At 41.9% G+C, this 21,123-nt stretch overlaps 1 protein-coding gene across 2 annotated transcripts in view; it reads left to right on the forward strand.

Moving 5' to 3' along the window:
* Positions 1-21,123, forward strand: part of DPP10 (dipeptidyl peptidase like 10) — a 1,813,461-nt gene that overhangs the window by 1,533,625 nt on the left and 258,713 nt on the right. For both annotated transcript variants that reach the window (XM_069616586.1, XM_069616587.1), the window contains 2 exons: positions 5,215-5,306; positions 20,132-20,179. In XM_069616586.1, the coding sequence (XP_069472687.1) occupies positions 5,215-5,306; positions 20,132-20,179 (140 nt within the window). The remainder of the gene's footprint in view (positions 1-5,214; positions 5,307-20,131; positions 20,180-21,123) is intronic.

A 21,123-nucleotide genomic window follows, 5' to 3' on the forward strand; every position in this document is an offset into this window, starting at 1 on the left:
TCTCTGGCTGTTGGTTTACTGTATGTGGAGTGGGTGATGGGGAAGCTGTGTTTGCTCCCAATGACTATTTTGTTCTGCATGCTCATTCGTCTTCCGTTCTCAGCTTTCCTTACGCTGTACATGGGCATTACCACTTGGAAGCTGCTTCATGCTTCCAGCTATTTCTCAGATGGTCACAACGTGTTTTGTTGGGCACCCTGCCCACAACAGTAGAGACTTTGTCTGGCCACCCCCTGCAGCAGGACTCTGTGTTCCTGCAGTGCAATGGTTCTCCATTGTTGAAAATGCCAGGTCTCCAACTTCTCCCTCGGGCATTCAGTTGTTCTCCAAAAGTTGCTGGCTCTGCAACTGTTTCTGGTCTGCTTCCCCCAGTCATGCTCACAGAGGGAGCTTCCCCAGCGTAGGATACTCTCTGCTTCTCCAATTTCCTCCACTCATGCCAGTAAAGTATGAGTGACCTCTCAAAGAGACATTCTCATTTCCTCCTCTTTGTAGCAATTAGTCCCATGTATGCTACTAGGCTGGGACACTCAGGGAGTTCCTGACAGGAATGGGAGTCCTGGTCCGCTAAGGTGGGGTCTCTCACAGTGAGGTACCACTTGCCAACCACTAGGGAGGGTATTGTGGAGAGGGCTAACCTACCTAGCGTCAACTCTTCCTCCTTGGGGAGAAGGGACAAATACATTTGATTCATCAAAGTTCCCTGTTTGACAAGAAGGTGACCATTAAGCCAAGCTATGAATAGCTCTACAGTCGGGCTAGCTTTCATTGTAATGTGCAGCAGGGTCTATCAGATCAGGACAAGTCAATAGAAAGAGCAGTAATGTGGGGGCTGCAGGGGGCCATGGAACAATGGTGATCTGTATAGAGGAGGAGAAGAGGGACCCCAATCTTGTGAGTAGGCAGAGATGCAGACAGCCTGATACTGAGGACAGTGCAGGTAGTGAAGTTGAGGAGTTTGCTTAGAAGGAGGAAGGAGTAGAAGAAAAGACCAAGATGTAAACAACATTCCAGTTTTCTAAGGATAAGGGTGGAGATTACAGTTTTCAGAAACAGCTGAGTTTAAAATGGGCTCATTTTTTGAACTTTGACAGTTTAATATACACTGCAGAAGTGGAGTAAGGGATGAATTGTTGCAGTCTGAGGCCACTATCAAAGAGGGAGGGAAAGTTGCAAGCTTTAGGCAAGGGCACAAGAAGGTCAAGCAGGAAGAAGATAGGAGAGCAAAAGGTATATATGGCTATCGACACCAGGAAAATTATCACTCACATTTTTGAAGAGTGCATGATGAGTCAGTGGAGAGATATCCAGTGACAGATTGCAGTGAGACATTGTATCATTAACAAAAAGGTGCTAGTGAAATACAATGGACCAGATAAGTCTTCATAAGGAATGGGTTTGGGTGTAGAGGGGAGGTCCATGGAATGACCCTTCGGGGACACCAACAGGGACCAATTTTGTTTCAGAGGCTTCTGAGTTCCAATTGAAAGCAATCCAGACTGGAGCAGAGGTTGGGGCGAGAAGAGAGAGAGAAAGAGAGAGAGAGAGTTACACAAGCTCAAAGAGAACAGGGAGTGACTGGGACTAATTATTTGTCCATTTGAGGCACAAACAGGCCATTACATTAAAAGTGCAAGGTGGGTTGGCACTGCAAAGGATGGGTGCTCGTTTAGTATGAGAAGTCAAGGAGAATTAATCAAAAGTAGAAGCGGTAGTGGAAGTGATGATGGACAGAAGAGATTAAAAAGGGCTGGGAGTGTCTCATGGATTTTCCAGATTTAAGAGGAAAGGTAGTGTACAAAGCCATCAGCATAGAACAGTCGTGCCCTCCCACTCCCCTTAAAACTATTTTAAACTATGCCACCCCAAAATGCCATGTCTGCTTATAATTCCTATTAAATGCAACTTCAGTACTCCCTAGAGGATGTCACTAGCATTGCCAGGCACATCGTTTGATGAAGACTGGCATAGAGGTAGGATGCAATGTATATTGGCGTGGAAGGTGTATGGAATATTTGGAAGGTAAATTAATGTTTTAGGGAGTAATGGCAAAAGGAGGAGATTAGATTCATGAAGTAAGAGGTTTTGTCCACTGTAGAGGTGAGAACTGCAAGGGAATTTGTGTAGGCTAGGAGTAGGGTGGGGTTATGTGATGTGATTTGTGCCAGCATCCAAGGTCATAGGGCCTATTTGTTTAGAGGATCTGGATCTCAGGTGTGATCCAGGGCTGGTAATGGGGTAGGGGAGGTTTGAATTTTGTGTGCAGGATTGTGTTGGTCAAAGGGACTCACAAGTGCATAGTGAAAGTTACAAATATACATGGTTAAAGGAAAATACTTGAACTGAGGAGAGCGACAGGAGATAGGTCCTGACATCTTCAAGGTAAGTTACAAGAGAGTCCTGCTTGAAATTCTTCCTGATCATTGATGATGGGAAAGGAGGAGTTGTTGTAGGTTTTTATGTGGTAGAGTGAAGTAGTGAAAAACACAACGACAAGAGATTTTCTACCAAAGTGGCTAGGTGGGTCATGGATAGAGTGGAGGGTGTGAAGAGAGTGATCAGAAAGGACAGAGTTAAGTTCAAGAGGGATTGCTGTAGAAGGCCTGGGAAGGTTAACAATCCCAGCATGACAATGGGGATATCAGTGGCAATAAACTCAAGGAGATAGTTCAGGTCATTGAAGGAAAAGTGGAAAGGACCATTGGGTTGATCAAGCAATGGGGCATTGAGAAGAGTAGAAGGGAGAAGTTAAATAGGAGTATATTCAAATAAGTAAGATGCAATGCCTGATGGTTAGAAGGGCAGTGGTTGGGGCCTTATTTATAAAAAGCCCCACTCCACCACCCTTCCCAATGGGTCTGCGAGATTGTGAAGAGGGCAGACAAGTCAATTTGGATAGCCACTAGTGTAGTAGAGTCATGAAGTGAGATGCAGATTTCTGTGATAACAAGCAGTGCAAGTTAACAGTGAAAAGTGGTCAGTGATGAAGGAAGACTTGTTGCAGAAGCATTGTGCATTCCAGGTGGCAGGACAATGGTGAAATGGGGTGAGGGAGGCAGGCAGGTGTAGTGTGGTTGGTGAGTTGGATAGATGAGGTTGGAGGTCCTGAGAGAGCAGAAGCGTTGGGTTTCTGGTAGGTGGGTGCAGGAGGGAAGCAGTGAGATGGGAAGGAGTAGAGTGAAGCAGAAGTTAAACCAATTAGCTACAAGAGAAAGTGAGCGGGGGAGTGAGTACAAGGAGGAAGAGGATGAATTCAAGGTGCATGGTAATGGTAAAAGAAATAGGCAAGTGAAGGCAGTGCAGGAGGAGTGCAGCACAACAGAGGGAGAGCGTAGGTGGGTGAGCAAAAAGGAAAGTGGGAAAGGCTAGCTGGGAAGGAGCAGATATATGTTCTGAATTTGTCTATCTTGGAACTATTGGGGTCCAGTGGACCGTTATCAGGCACAAAGGGACACCCCAAAGCTGTGACAAGGCCAATACCTCACCATGGGGTACCCTCAGCAGGGCCCCAGAATGAAAGCAAGAACACTTGCCTTCTCGGGCTGCCATCTTCTTTTTGTGGGGGACCCACACAGGAAAAGAGATGGGAGACTTTGCCCACTACTTATGTTTTTTCACTTTAAACACACATTCCGGTTGGGTAAGGCAGGGCCAGATTGGCAAGTAGAAGGATTCAATCCTGGCAGACCGGGAATACAAGCAGAGAAACAGGATGCAGGAAGTGCAGGATTATTAGGGCGAGGTCAGAGGTGGAGGACAACAAAGTGACCTGGAGGAGTGAATAAGGAGTGGTGGACTATGGAGAGGATTTCTGGAGCAGGTGAAGTATTGGCTGGAGAGTGGAAGTAGTACTGCTGTTTTTCTGTGGCGAGGGTGATAGAAAGAGTAGAACAAGGAATTAATGGGAAGTGATTGATACTGAGCGAACGAAGGGTGTATGAGCATTGTGGAGGATGGAGTGGTACTGTGATGGGGGGATCAGCAGTGTGAAGAAGAGAGTAGAAGAATGAGGAGGGGAGTTGTAGAGTGTGGAACGAGGAGTACCAACAAACGGTGGAGGTAAGGACTAAGAGAAGTGAGAACTTTGAAGGGGTAGGAGGTTGATAGGAGGTAGAGTGAATAAGAAGATAAAGTCCAAAAGGGAAAGGTGAGGCTGAACATGCAATAGAGGGCCTAAATCCAATCAAGTATATGTGAGGCACAATGCGGAAAACACGGTAGAGCACTAACCAGGAGTGAGTGATTATTGTGCCATCTATGAGACGTAGTACAAGGAAGTGGTTTTAGACTGAGAAAAAGCAGCACAAACAACATGCTTGAACCTTTGCATTGGTTCTCTGGGAATATATTTAAAAATGGATATATATCGCAAAAAAGAGGAAAATCAAATAAATATTGAACACAATGCTTTGCACACATGTTTTCAATCGACACTATCATGCATTCTGCATCCCCCGAAGTCTGTTTCATTTCGGTGCAGCGGAATGGGTTTCGTTTCTGCACATTTCAAAGTGCCTCCCATTTTTGAATGTGTGATGTGCACTGAAATGCACAGAAGTGCCACTTTCTAACCCCTGCTTTGTGCTTTTTCGCACAGAGGGAAGGGCACCAGAAAGTGCACATCTAAGATGTGGACATTGTGACGGCTCAAAGGAAGGAAAGCCATCTCTTTCATTTCGCCAGAAACACCTTTGAGAATCTGGCCCAAAATCTCTAAAATAATTTCCCTCATGTCACAAATGTTTGCATTGCAGAATACGGGTACTCAGAGTAAGGTATTTGCAAAGGACTTGTTAGTAGCCACCCCGATACAACCGGCAGCTGCTATGGTTGGCATACTGAGTAAGTATTTCCTGACATTGCACTGGGGTTTGGTATATGTTGAAGTGGTCATCAGCCCTGTGCTCCACCCAGTTTCCTAGTTGTGAGTAGGCTCAGCAGGTGTCTGACAGTACTAGTCGGAAGTAGGCCAGAAACAGACGTATAACGATGTTCCTCAGATGATGCCGAGGGGTACCATGTTAGAGGCTGGATGGTGGCTTTATGGTTTCAGATATGAGAGAAAGCAGTTTCTATAGAACGCATTAATGTCCCTTTTCTTCGACCCTCTGATGTATTTATTTTATTACAGTTTGCATTTCACCATGACGTGATTCATTCTATTTTGCTGAACATTGTGCTTTCAATCAGTAACATCTTCCTATATGTTTTTAGCCGAAAACTGAACAAATCACTATACGGCATCTTACATCTGGAAACTGGGAAGTTATCAAAATCCTATCGTATGATGAAAATTCTCAGAAGATGTAAGTACTTTTTCCATTCTTGACAGACTAAACGAAACATATAACATGTTCGTGCACATTTAAAAGGGCTGGTGTGTAGGCATTATGTATGTGTAACATTCAGAGATCATTTGTAATCAAATGTGCACATTCCCCTTGCATATATGCCTGCATTGTAGAAACGCTTTATCAATGTAACAATTATTAAGATCAAAGATAACAGTTGTTTTGTTTGTTAATGTTTTGTACACTTTGCAGTTTCATATCGTATCACATTACCATTGCACAGCCGAATGTAGTAGTTAGCACACCTGTCCCACTGTTGAAATTGACGATCAAGGTAGTCATTTGAAATTTTGATTCATCAGTTATCCTCCAGATGAAGCCGGCCACAAAATCCCATCACCACAAATCAATAAATATGCAGGACAGAAATCAAACCGCTCAAGAAAATTATACTGTTATTTGAATGTTTATATAAGGTGGACATATTTAGGACCGTAGTGATGACCTGTCTGTAACAATACAATGGCATGCAAAGACACCTGCCTAACAATGACCGACAAAAACACAGCAGCCACACCTATACTGTGATTGAAGAAACAGCCCTAGCAGCCGACACTAAACCTATGGCGCAAAATATCATTTTAGGAGACTTCAACCTCGGTTACAAGGACACCAGTGACCCACACGCCACCTCTCTAGCCTCTGCACTATTAGAACAAGGATATACTCAAATTAGTACCAAACCCACACACGAAAAAGGCAGGATACTTAACTGGGTTGCGGCCCTAAATTGCACCATCTCCCCACTAGATCCAACACCACTGGTATGGTCAGACCACCACCTGATCACCTTTGAATTGCATATCAACAACCTGGAAAAGAAAAAGTCCATTATTGCTCCCCCATGCCTCACAAGGAACAAACGTAACATCACAGCAGATGCTCTAGTTCCTTTGAAAGCCCCCCTACTTAATGCCATACCGGACACCAATGATCCCAACACTCTAATTAACATTTACAACGAGACTATGACTAAAGCCATTGATGATATTGCCCCGCTAAAACTAAGTAAAAGCAACCCCATTGCCCATCTTAACTCATGGTTCACTCCAGAGCTGAAAACACACCGCACTGAAAAAAGAAAATGGGAATCTCGTTGGAAATCATCCCCCACACCTGAAAACAAAACTAACCTGGCCACTATCACTGCTACTTACAAAAACAAGATAATCCAGGCCAAAAAAGAAACCTATAATGACAGAATAGCCCAAGCCAGCTCCAGCACCAAAGAACTATTCAACATTCTAAGAGAACTAGAAAACCCTAATCCATCGCCAGACACATACACCAAGGATAAAGCATGGTGTACCGGCATTCAAAATGCCCTATCCGACAAAATCAAAGGACTGCAGACTAAAATAGCAGACAAAAGATCCCAACTAACAGTCACTACTCCAGCTCCTACACCTACCTCTTACACCAACTCAGGTTTCTCATTCAAAAAGGTCACCATTCCTGAAGTCCACAAAATCATTGTGTCTCTTAAACCGTCAAACTGCAAGGGCGACAGTTGCCCTGCCCAGATTATAAAAGATGCAGCTAGAGACCTCGCCCCATTGATCACCAAACTTGTAAACTCCTCCTTCTCCAACAATTCCATCCCAAGTAACCTCAAACAGTCCTGGGTTCTACCACTATTAAAAAAAACAGACCCTTGACCCGGCTATACCCACCAACTACAGACCAATCACGACAGTCCGCTTTCTACTGAAAATGCTGGACAGAATAGCCTACTTGCAGATACAAGATTATCTGGAAGGTCACAAACTACTCGGCACCCATCAATCTGGCTTCAGACCTCGGCATGGAACAGAAACTGCACTTGTTGACCTCAAAAGCCAGATTGATGAATTAAAAGACAAAGGAAAGATGGCCATCCTACTTCTACTCAACCTCTCTGCAGCTTTCGATCTGGTGGATCACTCCATACTTTGTAACCACCTTTCCTCAGCGGCCCATTTCTCCAGTTCTGCTGTTGCCTGGATCCAATCTTTCCTCGCAAATAGAACCATGCACGTGTTTTCACCTTCAGCAGCTGCTGACCCTATCCCCATCACCTGCGGAGTCCCTCAAGGATCCTGTGTTTCACCCACTTTGTACAACATTTTTACAAAGCCATTATTTGACAAATTGGACCGTCTGGGTGTCACCTACACAAATTATGTAGATTACACCCAGATACTCCTACCCCTCTCAGGAACCTATGACATAGACGTTGCGCGGATTAACAAAGTCTTCATCATCATTCAGGCATGGATGGCCACACACGGCCTCTGCCTAAATGATGATAAAACCGAATTACTTCTAGTCGGATCACCTAACAACATCCTTAAACTAAGTCCTCACTACACAAATATAGTCATCGATGGGAACAGTATACCCATTGCCAAACATGTAAAAACTTTAGGTTTCTACTTCGATGCCCAGTCTAACCTAACTAAGCACATCAACATGACATCATCGGCCACAGTTTACACTGGCAAGTTGATCAGAGCCTGTAGACCTCTACTATCCCCCACAAGCTGCCTTACGCTGGCGAGAGTGCTCATACAATCCAAACTTGATTATTGCAACAGTCTTTATCTAGGAGCGAACAAAACTATCTTAAACAAACTACAGATTATGCAAAATAACGCGCTCAGAGCCGCACTGAATATTCCTAAAAGAGAGCATATATCAGAAACGAGAAAGTACCACAGGTGGCTCTCTATACAGGACAAAATTGCCCTAAAAACTATGTGCCTCACTCATAAAGCTCTTAACCACCAAGCCCCCCCCCCACCTCACAGATAAATTCACATGGAAGGTATCCAATAGAACCACCAGATCTTCCAACACACCATGTCTGGTGGTGCCCAGATTTAATCTAAAAAGAGCCGGAGGCTCCAGCTTCCCAGTATTAGCTGCCCAGCTCTGGAACTCTCTGCCATAGAATATTCAAACCATTCAGACCTTCAACAATTTCAGAAGTCAGGCTATTACCTGGATACTGAATAAAACATAAAATAACAGTTCCTGATACCACTAACTATTAGGTGATCGGCTCATACGACTACTCTGACCTAATGTATAACATGTATGTATAATGTGCAATTTGTATATATTTACCATTGTAACCTTACTATGTATGTTCAAACTTTTTTAATGCATATAATTGTCAACCTATGCCTTGTAACCATTACTGTCCTTAGCGCCCAATTACCTCCGGGTCAGGTGCGCGATATAAATAAAATAAACAAACAAACAAACAAAACAAGACCACATCTGTGCAGCACGTCGGTCCCCATGCTGGCTGCTGTTCAGACAACGCATTACATTTAAGCCACATTTAAGCATCTAGGAGTACACTGTGGCTCAAAATCTCTAGTGGCACTGGCTAAGAACCTACACCCAATCAGAAATTTGAAAATAGTAGCATCAAGTAGCATCAAGTAGTATCAAGCTACCAAAGAACCAAAGGTTCCATCATTCCTAGTGTTGCATACATTTGAAGTTATACAAAAAAATGAAAGTGTGCAAGGGCAACAACTAGGCGGTAATGGCCTGAAAGGGTTTGGTCCCTTTTCCCCATCACTTTAAGTGTGCTTCTCAAGCTAGTCCAAGCTGCTCTCTACACTGTGGTTAACCTCACCCAAGTTTATCATCAACTTGAAGTAGTCAAAAAATCAAGCTCCTCATCTCTATCATTACTCATGTAGGGGCATTCAGGCTCCTCGATGTGCCATTTGGCTTGGCAATGGTGGTTGCTCTTTTTAAAAGATCAATGTGAAACATGTTGTATATCCGGTGAAAATAGTGCATGCATGCAAGGCCACGACCTGCAGAAGCCTGCTAAAACATGCCATAATTTGCTGACCTGGATACGAGATGTCACTTTAACTGTACAAATAGAGGAATACCATGTGAGAGAGTAAGATGGTATTTACTTGGGGCATAAGCCCTGCAATGGTCTATCGTCGACCTGAAAACCGGCAATGTCCAGTCATAACCTTCACCAGACCTGGCGACGCCTGCGGCGTAGTAAATACCACTGCATAATAGGCGTAGTTAAATGATCAGTACAACAGGACCAGAAAAAGCAATATTTTCATAATTCTTTAGATGGTGCTGTTCTTTTATTTTCATTGCAATGATGCAGAGACCAGTGCAGATGCATTTCGGACCAAAGGATCCATCCTCAGGGCCGGTTCTACACATGCATAATATGAACAAAAACCTGGCCCTATTATGTACAATCGTAAGACAATCTAGAAATAAAGTAAAGGCGGCTTGACAAGAAAACCACGTCCTACCCGTCTTGCACTAAGGCATGTTGCATATAGAAAGATAGTAGAAACCAATTACTGCTGTTTGACAGATATCTCAATTCTTACATGCTTTTATGGCAAAAGCATTTCCTAATCATCGAAATACAGGGGGTGAAAACCCGGCCTGTAGCTAAAAGGCGAGTAGTCGCTGTACTCTGGCTGCTTAATGGCTTAATCAAATGGGTATGTGCATAGACTGCCTAGAAAACAATACGGTAGATCTCAGTTTAATTCTTATGGGAGCTGATAATCCACACAACAAAATGCATGAAAATGAAAAACTGCTGAGCGACGTCATCTCGTAATCGGAAAATGAAACCAAATGGAATGAATAACGTGGGTCTGTATGTTAATGTGATAATAATCTCACGGTCAGGATTGGCAAACTATGGAAAAACACAGTAATGTTAATATGATTCCTTACAAAGCGTGTTACCTTACTTAATGACATACAATGACAGTTCATGTGTCTCTCTCGTCACAACAGAGAAGGCAGAGACCATTTAGTGGCTATCTCATATTCTATGTATACTAGTCCCTGCTTCTATCTCTACTGTCGACTGAAGGAGTCAATGATTGTGTGCACATGGCTATGACAATGTAAATTTTATTTCAAAATGCATAGTGTTCCTGTTCATTGGAACAAATCATTATTTATTTTTTTTATTTATTATTTATTTATTTATTTTATTGTGTTCTACAGTACCACAGTACTTTTAACACATATACAAAATACACAATCCAACTTACATATATCCAACATTTATAAAATTACTGCAGCTTTCCTTAAAAATTCTAAAACATGTATGGTCAAGCTTAATTCATTACAGTTCAATATCCTCCTCCATAATTCATTCTCGGAGGAGAAAACCAAGCCTGCTGAAAAACAAGACCGCAAGTCCTCCAGCTTAGGGCAAGTCACACACAAGTGTTTTAACGTCTCAATATTTTTGTTACAATGCCGACATAATCTCTGTTCTTGTGGAATTTCCACACGGCGGCCCAATATTTCTTTTGTTTGTAACAAATTCAACCTAAGTCTTAGCACTTGTGTCCTAAAGGATCTCAATGGATGTTTTTCAAGGTAAGGAGCTGGAGTATTAAAACTTTTACATGACCAGAGAAAGTGATCCCCAAAGCATTTATACTCCATTATGTCGGTTCTCAAGTTAGACCATTCATATCTACACCATCTTAACTTGGCGACCTTCGGTGTCAGCTCCAATTCCTCCATTGGAATATTTGCCTGTTGAAGCATCAGTTGACAATTCAAAACCCAGTCCCCAACACATCATTATTGCATGTAAGCATCTTGACGTGCAGTGCATTTTCGTGTCCCCAACCATGCTTTCTCTTCCAAATATTTACAAAATGCATTCATCTCAGCATAGGCATGCATACAAACACTGGTGTGGCTATACATATAGTCATTTTAGGTAGGAAGGAAAAAGAGAAGAAAACATGACAACCAGCGTGGATTACTACAGTTCCACAATAGTTGAACTTCATATGCATTGAATATAGCAATTCAGGTTCCAGAGTGCCTACATTTTAATGAAAGGCATTAATAGCAACACAATTTCTTTGACATGTTCTAGCAAGTTGAGGTACCTAGTTTGCTACCAGATGGTGGTGCACATACTTACACCTGTCATCATTACAAATGAAGTGATTTAAGATCGATCATGAACTCACTCACAGCTAGACATGTTTTGATGCAATGATAGCGTAAGCAAATGTCCGTGAATAAAAACATTACAGAAGAGTAGCATACAGTACAAAAACGTGATCAATAATAGCTCCCCCAATTGCTTGTGGTGGATGGTGTGTATCACTTGAGAAGGATACCCACATTCCAACTTCAGTAAATCACTAATCGATCTAGAGCAACATATATAGCATGTGGATTAAGGTAAAACATGTATGCATCAGAGAGAGATCTACGATACCACAGTGCTGTTTTCAAAAACAATGTAAATTCAATTCTTCATTTAATCCATTAGGACAAACTGTATCTAGTCTATCAATTCAGTAGATTTATCTCACTCATACCTTCTTTCAAATTCAAAATAGGCGATAGATCCCTGCCCATGGAAACAAACCCATGTTTAGTGACAAATTTGACTGCGTGGCTAAACAAATATATTTTGTTTTAGCATATACTAGCTGCACATGAGTGCTCTCTGAACCATCCAGTTGGATACCTATGTTTAATGTAATGTTTTACCAGTCTGTGTTCTGGTGCCCTAGATGTTCCTCTGTTAAAAAGTAAAATTATGTTATCAGGCAAGTGGAAGTGGTAAGTGCTGCAAACCCCGCTGTGTGTAATTGTCATTTTACTAATGTGTTCTCTACAAGTAAGGCACATCTAGATGGCTGCATGGTGTGTTGTCAGCAGGGGTACACCAGGGGCAGCACAACCCACACACCTACAATGCAAAATATAATCTCTGCTCTTGTCCCATAGAAGGCTTAACGTGATTATTAAAGGGACAATGTTGATCATATTGAATCGTCCTTCTCACCCTAATGCTCATAAAATGGGTGTTGCAGTCTCTTTGTCAACAGCCCAGTGATAATTTACAATTACACACACTACCAAACCAGAAAATGAAGCTGCGTGTAATATACCAGCTCTAGGCTTGAGCAGAAGGGAGCATTGGTAGGGATACTTAATCCAGTCCAGATATGTTCCTGCCCCCTGTGTAACGTTTACCTGTAGCTAGAATACTGTTGCGCTGCTCCTATTGATATTGCTCAGCAGTAGGGAAATGGGCCACTCAGCCAATTACTTTTTCAACAGGCTGATCTATCATGTTGAGAGTGGTCCAGCAAGGGCCCATTTCCAGTGCATTGCACAGTGTTTTAATATGATTGACCAAGGTAAGGAACTTTGGGTAGTTAAGAATGTCTAAAATATGATCTCTGTATTTTATTAGTGAAGGTGAAGACCAGAGTTGCACCCAATTGAAAAGTGGTCCTAACTTAATGATGGGCCCAATCCCTTGGTCATTAGTTCAAGATGAATAATTTGGTTGGGAGTAGACTTTGGAAGACAAAGCAATTTTTTCAAAAACCTATTGTCTTGAGTTGTAAATGTTTGGTCCTGTACTGGTCCCCACAATATGTCCCCATACATTTCCTGCTGTGTAGCCTGGCTTTTAAATAGTTGGAGTGCTTGAGTCACTGCCCTCTAGCCATAGTTATGGGAGAACTTTAATGTGGCTTTCAGTTTGCATTTTAATGAGGACAGGGACTTTTTCACTTGATCTGTCCAACTTCCATTCTTATTAAAGCAAATACCTAAGTATTATCAAGGCTCAAGGGAAATGTGTTGGTCTTGGAAGCAAGATAACACATAGCAACACAGGTTCGCATCCCGTGCTCGGGCTTAGAAACTGGTCCTCTGTATTAAGTGTGTTTTAAAAGAACAATTATAATTATAAATGTGTTCACCTCTTTGATGTATTCGCTATTGATAGTAAATATAATCATTTGTTGGCACTTCCTCTGTTTTGTGCAAGTCATTGTTTTTGTTTTTTTTATATGAAGTTCCGTGCCCTTCCTATTGCTGTGGTCTATACATTCATTTCTCTGTCAGTTTTCTTAAACCACTGATTGTTTTGATAACAAGACTGCATCATTGGTGAAAAAGTAAGACTGGAGTCTTATCCGTGCACAGGGTGGGAGCATCAGCTTGTGTGTTTATTAATTGTACTGTGATTGTGTTAATATATATGCAGAATAGGGTGAGGGCAAGAACGCAGCCTTGCCTAACTTCTTTTTGCACATGGAAGCCCTTGGACACGTCACCTCTTGCACCTCATCTTACTGAGGATGTTTTTTCTGTGTACAGCCAGAAAATGTCCTTCATGATATTACTAGGTATTTTGAGATGTTTCAGACAGCTTTTTAGCTCATTCTAGAGATGCGATTGAATGCCCTCTTGAGGTCGACAAACAGAGGTTTATTTTTTTTTAAGTTACATATTTGTCCACTAACATGAATAGTCTAAATAACTGGTGGACTGTGCTTACTCCTTTTTGAAAGCCTGTATGCACATGGGTAATGATAGTATGTGCCTGAAGCCATTCTTCTAATCGTGCCAAAAGTACTTTGCCAAAGACTTTCCCCATGCTATTTAATAAAGAAATAGGCTGATAGTTGCCTGGTATTTCTGTCCCTCCCTTCTTATATATTGGGACTAAAATATAATTTGTCCCAGAGTTTGGGAACCTTTTCTAGGCACAGATTGCATTGAAAACCACTGTCTGATATGGTGTCCAAATTCCCATCATATTTTTAACTAAGCCGATTGGGGTGCCATCGGGCTCTGGTACCTTTTCTGCGCTCTAGGATTTTAATGCTTTTTCAATTTCTAATTGACTAGATATAAAAGGTGTTGTGGCTTAAATTACAGTGACAGACTGATCGAGTAGATTGTCAGATACCAAAATGTTGGGTCTAATCTCTTTATACAAATCTGCAAAAGGTATGCTATTCATTACCATTGATGCAAAGTTCTAGCAAAGAGGTGCATTTATGTGTCCCTGTCTGAATGATTCTACGCAAATCGTTGGTGTTGTCCACTGATATTGATTCAAGAAGGCTTTCCCATTGCTTGTTAAATATAGAACATATTCAAATTGGCGGGCTGCTTCTAGTTCTGTGGTGCCTGCTGCCTTTGATATTTTTATCAAGATAATTAATTATATGCACATGAGCTTCCCAGCACTCTTTATCAAACCAGTTGTCTTTGGGCATGACATTGTTTTTCCACTTGGGGAAAGGTCTCAAGAAGCATGGACCTATCTTTCCAACTACCTGTTTAGAGGTGACACAGATTTCTGCACAATTACCAGCTTCTTTGTTTGCATGTGTGAATTCAATTAAAGGTAATAGAACTGCATACAGGGTTGCTAGTTTCTCTATCTGATTAGTATGGACAATGTGATTCACCTTTTAGATCCCTGGCAGTGAAGATCAATCACCCCTTTGGTGCTGACTAATTACCCTACATGGATAGTCAGTTGGAGAGGGTTGTGAACTCTCACAGCTCTGCAGATCACTTCAAAAGTCTTGGCTCTCTTCGACTCTTCTAAATTCAACAAGATATAATCAATCAAGCCTATTAAAGCACCTGTATGAAATGTTTGTCTTGCTTGTTTGCATGCTCACAACCTGAGCCTCATTACTGATTCTATAGTGGAGTGAGACAATATCTGTTCTTTTTTATGGTTTGTCTCAATCTAGAGTGGGTATGTCACAGGATTGTTCCTCATCTTCAATTATCACAGAGATCGTGTATAGGGGCTCTTATTTTAGGTTGAAGTTTCCTGCTACTACAATATATATAGGGGAGGAAGGATAGCTCACGGGCAATGTGTTTGTCTTGGAAGCAAGTCAATGCAGCACAACACAGGTTTGAATCCCGATCCCACACTTAGAAACCACTTTTTGATATTAAGCGTTTTATTAAAGGACAATGCAGCGTTAAGCACCTGTTCCAAGGGCTGCAATGGGGGTTTGGGCCCAGTAGCCCAAGTGAACAGCCTAAGTAAGGGGAGGGCAATTAACAAGGGCTCTGGTCTGTTACCCCCATTCCAGCAGTTGGAAGGGGGACCTAAGGCCATAAGCAACTAAGCCTACCAAAGCGGTAACCCAGGGTACTAAACAACTTTTTTCTTTCTCAAGATGGCCACCATGGAAAGGGAAGCAGGACTCCATACGGATTTCCTGCTCCTTTTCCATGGTGACGTGCAGGAGCAGAGAGGAAGGAGCGGCGGTGACGGAAAGTGGGGATGGGAAGATAAGTGGGGATGGGAAAGGACATTTTTTTTAAATAACAGGATGGGGCTTCGGGGGAAGATGGCAGCGGTGGGTCCTGGGTGTCAGGTGGGATGGTGTGCAGGTTTTCACCTGAGTTTCAAGCACGCTTTCCTAGCCACCAGATTGGCTGGCTCCCCCCTCCCCCCAGGGTGCTGATTGTAATATACTTTCTATTTATCTACTCAGACCACAAATCCCATTGTGTTTCTATGATGTTTATTGCTGAAAGTCCTGGTTTCACATCAGTAGGGTGATATAGGTTGACCACCAGCATTGACAAAGATAGGTTAATTATTATGTGGATGGCTTGTACATCCAGTGAGTCACACTCAAGGGTGTGTCGGATGGCTTGTACATCCAGTGAGTCACACTCAAGGATGTGTCAATGAACGTACGTCCCTACTCTCAGCCATACCATCAGACCCCCACTTGGCCATCCCTTCTTGCCTTTGGTTGCAGATACCAAATATATACCAAATCCCTCAATGAAGGGATGGTTCTTAGCCCATGTATCTTGTAGACATATCTTGTAATTTTGCTTTATGAATTCTAATCAGTCGGGGGCTTCCATGTTTCTCATGAGTCCTGCAATGTTCTACTAGTTGTATTGGGCATAGTGGCAGGAGTAAGGGCTAGGTTTCATTCACCCCATGTAATCTCTGTATTTACATCTTCCTCAGTTGTACATGATTCCACATCCACTGGTCCCCCATATGTGTGTGCCTCCATCGGTGGGAGCTCAGCCCCTCCAGTTGTCTTTTTTGGCCTAATATTCGTCTCTCTATAATGCATGAAATTGCCTTTTGGTTGGTCTTTGGTGTTAGGCTACGTGTTTGAGAGGGGACTTGCTTTTATTTGAATGTTCATATTAAGTGGAGGCCCAGTTCTATAATCAAAAGAAAATAGGCCTTCTGTTGTGACCTTTAAATAGTTAGTTCCCATTCGTCTTTTCTCTGTGTCTGGTAATATCTATAATGTCACTATGAATAATGGAGTAACACCCCTTTGTTTAATGGAACCAGTGAATAGTTTTGTTGAGCTGGGAGTCCACCTTTTCCCATGTTTTTTGGTAAATGTAGACATGTTGGTCAAATATATCATATTGCTGTCTGTTTGCATTCGTTTATGGTGCATTGAGGTTTTGTGTGCATAAAGGTCGACCCGAATAACCATGTTACCATAGTTCTCATTGTTAATGGAACAATTGGATTTGGGGCCAAAAAGGACCTGTTTTGTTTGGGTGGTCTTTAAATTTACTATGGGGAAATGTGTGTTAGGGTTTGCTCCACTTAATCTGGTACATTCAAAATGTTTGGTTCTTCGCCACTCTGGCTTATATACCTCTACTATTTCTATATTTTCTCTCCTGGTCTACGAATTTTGAGAGGGTCTCCTTAATCACCTCGAACTCTGCTGCCATTAGATCAAGTTTTGTATTTGTATCATTTAGCTCACCTTTCAGTAGTCAACAGGCTTCACAACATGACCCAGTGGGATCCGTTGATCTTACCTTTTTTGTTCTATTGTCTTCTGCTCAGTTTTCCTCTTTCTTTTTGGCTGGGGATTTTTTGGGCTCTTACGCAGTGTGTTATTTACAGGGGTAATGTCTATGGTACATGGAATGTCGGTACATTAGGAGTCCGTGGGAATAGCTTCTATGTGTGTAGTCATACCATCAAAGTGATTGCCTAAGGGTACATCCACAGGTATTGCATCTAGTTGGTCATTATGACCGGCAGTGTCCTGTGTAAGAGCACTACTATTTTTGGTCTTACTGCTTTTTGCTCTTGCTCCTGATTCTGTCTGGCTATGACTATTTATGTGAAGGTCTGGAGGAATTGAGTAAACTTAACCTAACAGTTGTGACTCGTCCTTTTTACTTTCATAGAGTATGAAAGTACTTTTCTGCTTTGTCAGTTAGATCAATATTGGCCTTGGCCGTGGGATTTGTGGGATTTATGATATGATATGATAGGTTATTTATAACGTGCTTAATACCCAGAGTTTTCTAAGCGCATAGCCGGGATCAAACTTGAGTTGCTTTGTGCCATTTTGCTACCAAGGCGATGATGTTGCCCCTGAGCTATCCTCTCAAGATTCCCTCCCATATTGCATATTTATTAGTCAATATATCAGCAGGAGGCAGGCTTTTTTCACTTTTAAATGTAATTTGAGTTGTCTAAACCCTGAGATTTTTTGTCGCATTCTGCTTTTGCTTTGATTCATTCAATTTCTGGTAACTGATTTGATTTTCCCTAGGGGGGAACGCAACATATTACCTGCTTCTTCCTCCAGATCATATATTAGTGTTTATATTTCACATATTAGGTTGTTTGCTTCTGTGATTGGGGTGGCTATTATAAATTATTTCTTATCTTGATGTTCCTTCTGTTTAGTAGGACATGCGTAACGTTTAGCCATAATCAAGGTTTTGTGACAGATTTTGAAATAGTAAAACTATCTAAAAATATACTAAAACAAATTAGGACAATAAAATCAACCAAATCACATGCAATCTCGCAAATGTGTTAATATGAAAGTGATTACTATTTCTTTCAATTTAAATAATCTTCTGTAATATGTCTTAAAATTGTATTAAAATGTATGAATTGTACATTTAGTAATCAAACTGGAAATCTAGGAATTGGTTCAGATAGGCTAAAATATCTGATTTTTCAAAGAAAACAAAAAAACACAATTTGACTATGAAAAACACTTGAACACTCAGGGAGATTTAGCTTGCGGTAGATAGGAACTTAAAGTTATTCTCAGTGGGTGGTCAAGGAATCGCTACGCCAGTCGCAGGGTGTCAATGAAAGGCAAATCAGAGAAGAATAACTGGTTGGCACGAGTTTCCAGAAAGTATATAGGGCTGGAACACAGCACTCGAGGAAATCAGAAATGCATGCACAATTGGAGCCTGGACACACACACATTTGGCTCGGCAGGCTTTGCTAGTCAATATCCTAACCCAGAGGGCATCCTTTAAGCTGTGTTTTATAGCTGTTTGTGTAGACAGTTCTGTACAATGATGAAAAAACTGACTAGCACTAATTTTCACTGCTGTTGAAATGCTGGGCACCAAGTGTGAGAAAGCAGAGCTTGGGGTACGCCCGATTGGCTTAACAGTTTTTCCTAGTCCATCTCCCACCCTCACAAGGCCTCGTGGATTGATTGATGACCAGTAAGGAATTGTGTGGTTATTGATCGACCTTACACCAATATCACACATCAGACAAAACAAGCTGGCATTCTTACAGTGTCTTTGAGCAAAATCAGGATTGGACTCTGGTGATTCCCATTTACAACCTTTTCGCTCTCTGGTACTGAACCGGTGACTGCCATAGAATGCAGTTTGCTGCACAACTTATGTGCTAGTGCTTTTTACCACACAGTTCATTTTGAGGGTCTTTCAAGGCTACAGGTATTCACTTGGTTCTTGTACAGGTTCTCACAGGGTCCTCACAGATACGGGAGGCCCTCGATGTTTACAGTTTTCTCTTGCCCCCTCCCTTATAAGCAAGCACTTTGCAAGGTTGATTTTAAAGGGCTTTCAGTGCTATTGGTGTGTTCTGAGACCTTGCACAAGTCCTCACATTGTCCTCACAGACACAGGCAGCGCTCGGTGCTGTCGAAGCCTGCCCTTGCCGCAGCCCTTACATGCCGGTGCTTTTCGATGCATAGCTCATTTTAAAGGGTTTTCAGGGCTATAGTTGTACTCTGGGTCCTTGCACAGGTCTTCAAAGATATGGGCAGCACTCGATGCTTCCAGAGACTACCCTTGCCGCCGCCCTTATGAAAATTATTCATAATGCTCCTTTGTACAGCAAATTATGGGAAAAAGCCAATCCAATTCTCCTGTCAGGTTATAAAACTCACCTTGTCGATCTATATGTTAAGAAGTATTGTACTAGCACATGACAACGGGTGGTGTGGGGTTGCTTAAATATGTATCTTTTGACCTACATAAACCTTCCAAACGTTTGTATTTTTCCACTTGGACCTCAGGATGCAATGGTTTAGAATTTGTAGTGCATGGACGTTTTGTTCTTATTACTTTTTAGGTTGAACTTGGCTAGATCATAATTTGAAGATTTTATTTCTTTAAAATTGCATATCTTTATTTCATTAATTAGAGATAAAATGACACTGGAAAACGATAAAATACATGTAAGTTTCAGTTGAGTGCCCTATCCTCAATGAAGGACATCTGACTGAAAATGAATGCAAGTGATATTAGAAGCGGCTTTCAATCTTACCATGTTTTCTGCAAGATGCAGCATGAGGCGAAGGCTATTAGTACTTGTTATCACTTATTTTGTTCTCTTTGTGATGTGTTTGCTGGCATGTTACACAGTAAAGTCGTAGCTGAGAGCATCCTGCAGAGTGATATTAAGTGCACTTCTTCAACACTTTAAAGTCACCCTAATTACATGCCCTCCACCTAACAATGTACTACCCACAAATACCTGGCATGTACGTCATCTGTGGTTAAAATGTATTCAAGTTGATTTACCATCCTGGTCAGATGGTCTTCGTGTCTAGTTGTGTTTAGAAACAACAGAACTAAGGTGTCTGTCCTATAATGATTGCAACGTCTTAAACAATCTGTTTGTAACTATGTCGTATTTGTTTTCGAAACAGTTATTTTTTGAGCACAGAAGAGTCTCCAAGAGGAAGACAACTTTACAGGTATGGACAATTCCCACGTGCCCGTTCATAGTATAAGTAAACAGCAGACTTGGCGACATCCATTTCCCTGTCCCTCTCATTCACTCGCTGATGCCCTCTCCCGGTGTCTGTCTCTGTCTCATTCTCTATCCCTCTTGTTCTACCTCTAGTTCTAGCATATGAACCTCTTCTCTTTGTTTTTGCTTTGTAAAAAGTTATGTTTGTATTATAATCATCGTTTTTAGGATAATTGTTAAAAATCAAATAACTTTTTTTGTGAAAAGGTATTTTAGGTATCATAAATGTAATCTGCCATGCATTCGATCATCTCCACAAATTCCCTGTTTCTGTTGCTGTCCTGAAAAAGAGCAACGTTTGCGCTCTTCAATAGGGAATCGGGATCTGGTGCCTAGGATGGAGCTACACAGGGCTGTTGATAGGTCTGGAAAGGATCTGGGTCTACGCTAATGTTGGGACCATCAGGACTCTGGGCTAGCTAGCCTTTTGGTTGTAGCCCCTGAGCTTCTATCTGGGGCTACAACCAAATGTCCCAGGATTATAGTCCTCTCAGTCCCCCTAGCAACTCCTCTGGAGCTACCCGTTTAGATATAGCCTCCAAACAATAGTTGACAGTTTCTTTTTATCTGATTTTGCCAGCGATTGAGACTGACATGGTTAGGTAAATGGGTGGATTTTTGGAACCTCCCAGTTAGAATCCAGTGGCTACCTAGAGCACAGCTGGAGAGGAATAGAGTGTCAGAGGTGAGAGCCTAACACAGCACACCTTCTATCGAAGAAGAGAGTGACAGCAAAAAGTATTTGGAGAATGGCGGGATGTTTTGGGATTTTGTCACTGTAAATCTAGAATATGTAGAGCACAGCATAGAGAAGTGGCAGTGAGATTGAAGGGTTTGTAGTCATAGTTTAGTTTGCTGCAAGGGCTTGGTGAGGTAGAGGTATCAGTT

This window comes from Ambystoma mexicanum, chromosome 9 (genome assembly GCF_040938575.1).
Source record: "Ambystoma mexicanum isolate Mex_15411 chromosome 9, UKY_AmexF1_1, whole genome shotgun sequence".
NCBI classification, from domain to species: domain Eukaryota; kingdom Metazoa; phylum Chordata; class Amphibia; order Caudata; family Ambystomatidae; genus Ambystoma; species Ambystoma mexicanum.